The sequence below is a fragment of the Lissotriton vulgaris genome, unplaced genomic scaffold (assembly GCF_964263255.1).
Source record: "Lissotriton vulgaris unplaced genomic scaffold, aLisVul1.2 SCAFFOLD_467, whole genome shotgun sequence".
In the NCBI taxonomy this organism is placed as follows: Eukaryota; Metazoa; Chordata; class Amphibia; order Caudata; family Salamandridae; genus Lissotriton; species Lissotriton vulgaris.
The window spans coordinates 1,282,314-1,288,313 of record NW_028253837.1 but is presented as its reverse complement, the minus strand read 5'-3'; the positions used below and the strand labels follow the sequence as shown (position 1 = coordinate 1,288,313).

The following is a 6,000-nucleotide window of genomic DNA, read 5'->3' as shown; positions in this document are numbered from 1 at the left end:
GTATACCAACACATAAACATAGATTCTGTGCATCCAGTGATGGCAGCTTCTACCCCCAAATCTCCGTTGGCAGAGTAAAAGAGTCTTCCCACACTGCTATTAATGACCAATACCAAATTGAAACTTATTTTTTTAATATCTCATTTCCTTGTATTTTCCATTCCAGTTCTTTGTTTCTTGTTTCTTTCCCATCAAGAGATTTTGTTCAGCTTGTTAATTGGTAATGTTTGAATTTTTGCCAATGAACCTTTAGTAATATTTAAAAGTTGATTCCATTCCAATAACACATTTCCTTCCAATATTAGTCCCCATTTCTTTATGCCTTCTTTTTCCAGTGGGATAGCCAGAATTTCTTTCAGACACTCTGGAGTTCCTGGGGAAGCCCATATTGGCGCAAAGACGCTCTAATATGGAATTTTTAATATTCTTTCTTGATTCCATATTTTAGCTGCTGACCATATACCTTTAGGTTTATCTTTTTGAAGTACTTTGGGTGCCCACATTTGTATGGATAGTGACTACCTTCTACGTATGTCATTGCTTGTGAAAATATTTGGTAGGTATGGTATTCTTTTAAGAATTCTCTCATGTTTTTCAGTTGGAAAGCTCTATAATATTCAAGTAGATAAGAACTCGCTATCCCTCCTTGTTCTTTTTTTCATCAAAGCTTTTTCCCTGCTATTCTCACTCCATTTGAAGCCCATATAAAGCTGCTCAACTCCCCTTGTAATTTAGTGAACCATTCTTTTCTAAACTCTAAGGGGACCGTGTTAAAGATATACATAAACTTTGGGAGAATTTTCATTTTTAATATATTGGAGGGCCCTAGAAACGACAATGGGAGGCCCCTCATACTTTCAGCAAGCCCCTGACTTCTGAAAATACCTTTGCAAAGTTGATCTGGCCTATTTTATTAATACCCTTCACTATGTCCACCCCTAAATAGCATATCCTTTCTTTCACTAAGGGGTTGTGGCTTTTATAGTTCCATTCCATTATTTCTGTTTTGGATTGGTTAACTGATAATTTCCTGAAATGACCTAGGATATTCTCTATTACTGGCATTGATTTTAAAACATTATTTGTGAAGTTCATAAGATCATCGGCATATAGTGCCATCTTTTTTCTCACTCGTTTCTTACGGGGAGTTATCTCTTGATTTGCCTTAAGGATATTGGCTAACGCTTTAATGTAGAAATTGAACAGCAGGGGGGATAGGGGACATCCCTATCTAGTGCCTCTATTAATATTTTTTTTCTGTTAAATTACCATTCACTAGAACCCTAGCTGCTGGATTTTTATACAGCGTTTTTACGGCCCCTAAGAATACTCTTCCCAAATTATATGTTCCATTATAGTATGGAGGAAGGGCCAACTGACCCTATCGAAGGCCTTGGCTGCATTGAAAGTGATTATTAAGAGGGGGGTCTTCTCTGGAGTTGCAACATCGATTGCACTGATTAATTGGATCTGTCGCCCTTTAATAGATCCTTTTTGATCTTGGTGTATCAGCTAGTCAGATACTTGTCCCAACCTCCTAGCTAAAATTTTAGTATAGATTTTGTAATATCTGTTCAACAGCGATATCGGTCTGTAGGACTCACATCTCTTGGGTCTTTCCCTGGTTTCAAAACTATATTAATAGTGGCCTTATCCCAAGAATTCGGCAGTTCTTGTCTTTCTCCAAAAATGCCATTTAATAGTACGTTTAAGGGCAGCACAAAGGTCTCTTTTAATATAATGTATATTTTGTTGGAAATTGCATCAGGGCCCGCAGCTTTGCCTTTCCTTAGATTATCTATTGCATTTGCCACCACCCCCAACGTAATTTAAGCAATAGGCCCCTTTTGTACTTGCCTCAGGGTTGGGAGTGTGATATCTTTTAGGTAGCTATTTAGCTGGTCCGCCGATGGTCTTATCTCTTCTGAGTACAGGGTCTCAAAGAATTTTCTAAATGCCTGCTCAATTTCTGCATCTTCTGAAGTGGGATCTATCTGATCTTCTGCCTGAATACTTGAGATCTTATTTCGAGTCCGTTCTGTTTTGGTTTTCCAGGCAAGCATTTTACCACATCCCTCTCCATACACGAAGTAGGCCATTTTACTAACTTCCCATTTATTCCTGTCTATTCCGATAAGGCCCCCTTCTTTTCTTCCACTTTCTTTGCTATATCGTTAGCATCTTGGGGGGTCATTTCCTCTGCCATTATCCTACCTAGGTTTTGTACTTCATCTTCCAGTTGATCAATTCCTTTCCTCGTATCCTTATGCTTGAAAGCCGCTAGAATTAAAATTTTCCCCTTGATAACAGCTTTATAAGTATCCCATGTCACCTGAGAGGTTTCCTTTCCGTTCAGTGTATAGAATTCTTCTAAATCCATTCTCAATTTTCCCTGATATTTGAGTCTGAATAGTACCATCCAGTGTCCATCTTGTGTTAGAAGGAGATTTATCCATCAAAATCTCTATTTGGACCGCGGAGTGGTCGGACAAGTGGGCTGGGAGATGCTTACTTTCTTGGTGTTTTTTATCAGGCCCTTATCTACCAGAAAAAAGTCTATTTGGAAGGCATGTCCATGTTTCTTATTATGAAAGGTGAATTTGTCTTTCTTATCTCCTTTCAATTTCCAGAATCTACCACCCTAAATCCTTAAAGTAATACTTTAGCCATTCCCTCATTCTGTGTATATTTAACGCCTTTCTTGTTTGTCTTCTATCCTCTCCCTGATTGATAATGTCACAATGTACCCACTCGGGAACCAATAGGAGAAGAAGAGGGTAACCAGCTACCTCCTTAAGTCTCTCCTGTGCTTTTCTTTCAGTCGCCATGGGATACGTTTGGTCCGGATTGTAGTGGTCCCTTTAATCCAAAACCTTCCCACTTCCTGGAGGAGCAGGCGCCCCACGTGACAGGGTCACATGCACCTATGGACTCACAGGGAAACGAGGATGCAGCCTTTTTTAACCAATGCGGAGACTGAGGAAATCATCACGTATTGGGGCCACGGACACTATGAGTCAAAGAGGAGCGGGAGTGGAACTGACGAAAAGAGGGAAGACGCTGATCAAGCCCTGCTTCAATACGGAGAACAGAGAACACCTACGCCTCAACGCAGCCATCAAGGGGGGAACCGTGAACGGGAGCCGGACCCGATCGGGGACCATGAGAACTCCAGCCACGCTCACAGGGGAGTTTGGCTCCGAGAGGTACGTGCTCAAGTGCGTTGTTGGTTCCACAAGGGGTCCCCCGTAACTGTCCATAGCCCAGGAGTGGGAGGAGTACACTGAAACCTTAACTCCCAGGACGAACGTTTGTTTTTTTCTTCTTTTTTTGTGTCACACACAAACTTCTTGTGCTGCATTGGTGACGGTTCGGGTGTTCTTCCCTCACTCCTCCCCCTGATCACAGGAGTGTTACAGAATCCTAGTGTGACAGCTGTTTCTCTCTTCTTTGCTTTCCTTTGGTAACCTGAACTCAACCTGCCGGAAGCAGAGGACGAACCATTGGCAGTATAACCAAATCCTGACGATAAGGAGCCACAAAACAAGACAAACTGTCCTTAACTTTTCTTTTGTTTTGACCCGAGAAGAGATTGAATAAAAGTCTTCCTAGCCCACTTATTGTGTATGTCTCCGGCTGAATAACCAGCGATAATTAAATTAAATCTCCGCCCAGTATAACTAGTGTTGGAAATTCCAACAAATGTGTATACAGGCCTTGTAGGGGGGAGGTATTGTCCACATTAGGGCAATATTATCCTGTCACTGTGTATACTTTATTATGTATTCTAACCTTTGCAGCGGCCCATCTCCCTTTTTTGTCTGTTTTTACTGTCTCTATCCTTACTTTGACTGATTTTTTAAATAACATTGCGACTCCCTTAATACAACATTCTTGTTGAGTACAAATGTATCCATCCACCCATTTTTGTTTCTTTAGTATATCTGCCCATTCTCCTTTCAATAAATGAGTTTCCTGCAATATTATGATGTCACTATTTACCGTTTTCAAATACTCCATAATTTTCTGCCATCTATTTCTAACTCTGAGGCCACAGACATTACATGAGAGCATCTTAATTGACATTGACCTGTTTTAGGTCAAAGCAGAGATTGCTCCGCCAATCTATTGGTCTAATTCTCCACAAAAATGCACAAATCAGACTTTTTTTTCTTTTCTCCCCTTATGCTCCCTCACCCCATGCATGCTTTTTTAAAACTGGTTTTGTGTCTTATCCCCATTTCTTACCCCTCCCAGCCTCCCTGGGAAAAACCTCCCCTTCTTCTCCTCTGGGTGACAGATTTCGCTATTTTGAGCTCACTGCTCTCCAGACTTATAAGTTTTTTACTGTTGATGTTTTTCATCTGTTCTATGAGTGATGCCACTTCCTTAGGGTCTCTTACATTGCGCATCTCATTTCTCCACATGATTCTTCAGTTGGCCGGGAAGCGCATTTGGAATGTTGCCCCCTAGGATCTTAACTCCTGCATATGCTGCCCTAGCTCCTATTGCCTATCCTGAGTAGCCTTGGAAATGTCGGATTGGATTTTGAAAACCCAGTCTTTATTGTAAGAACCAGCTTTTAAAGCCTCATTTAATATTTTTTTCTTTTAATGAATATGTCTTACATTTAACTGAATTCTCCTGGGATTTGTTTCTCTGTTTTCCTTTTCTAAAGAGGTCTCGGTGGACCCTCTGTATATCCTCAGCTAGGTCTGTTGTTTTAATCCCTGGGAGGTGTTCCTGGAGTAGCTGTATCAAGTAAGCCCTTGACATCCTCCCCTTCCAATCCCTCCGGTATATTCAGGATCCTCATGTTATTTCTTCTCGCATGGTTTTCCACAGATTTAATCTTTTCCCTGAGGTCCTTATCATTTGTGGTCAAAGTTTGAATTTCTAATTGATTTGCCCCCACTTCCATTTCTAGAGCTGTTAGGGATGTTTCCACTGTGGCCACCCGCTTCATTAAGATATTCATTTTGGACTCTAGAGAACCACAAGTCTTCTGTATCTTTGTTTGGTTCCTTTGAGATGTGGCAACTTTCGCCCTCATCGCTATCATTAGTTACTCAATCCATTTCTCCATCGGTATTTGCACTCCTTCGGTATCTGGAACTCCCATACTGTCACCCGGATGTACCACTATAGCTTGTGAGCTTTGTGCTTGGGTTATGTGGGGTGATCCATCTGAAACGGTTTCTTCTCCTGGAACTTTTGTTGCTAAGACTTGATATCTATTTATGGTCATTTTTCTTTTGCCCTTTAATTTCTCTTCTCTCAGGATTAAAATATAGAGCTTCCTTTTTGTTCAGTTAACAGTTGATTAGATGTATCCTGCCGGGTCTGTATCTTAAAAAAGGACCTTAGGGAGGGTGTGACTTTTACCCTGGGGCCTGTCATTTGGTTTTGCGGTGTTTGACGGGGCAGCTTGGTGTTTGGTTTGAGTTTGTGGGTTTCCCTTTTTTGTTTTACCATTATGGGATTCAGTGCTGCACTTCTTTTTACTAGCTCCGGCTGGTTGTTGACCGTTAGTTTCCTATTCTTAAAACAATAGCTTATCCCCCATGGTCAAAACAGTCTTTATCTTGTTTATTTACGTTTTTAGGGGGGAACCTATCTCCTCTTGCCTTGCCACTGCTTAGGGGTTGAGCCTCAGTGTCCTGCCTTTCACTTTGGATCCCCACATTGTGCACCCCCGCATTCATGCATGCCGTTAGACCCCAGCTAAATTTTTGTAGCCTCAGCCGCTATCAGCACCTTTTGGGGCTCCAAATCGCTGTGTGCACTTGTTGTTCTCCTATAGAGAACCGCCATGTTCCTGCCGGGAAAGAACACTCGAGCTGCAATTTTCTGGCAGCTCAGACTTGCCACAACTGCCTCTGCCCACACTCCGGCTGGTCAGGTCAACCTGCTATGTTCTCCACGGTCCCGACGTCCTAAGGCTGCCTCCACCCACACCCCAGCGGGATGCTAGATCCACCACAGTCACACCGCTTTGCT

General features: G+C 41.9%; 1 protein-coding gene across 1 annotated transcript in view; it reads left to right on the top strand.

Moving 5' to 3' along the window:
* The first annotated feature begins 3,012 nt into the window (after positions 1 to 3,012).
* Positions 3,013 to 6,000, top strand: part of LOC147660731 (interleukin-1 receptor-like 2) — a 64,955-nt gene continuing 61,967 nt past the window's right edge. Inside the window, exon 1 of the mRNA XM_086951499.1 lies at positions 3,013 to 3,206. Coding sequence (XP_086807625.1) covers positions 3,013 to 3,206 — 194 coding nt within the window. The remainder of the gene's footprint in view (positions 3,207 to 6,000) is intronic.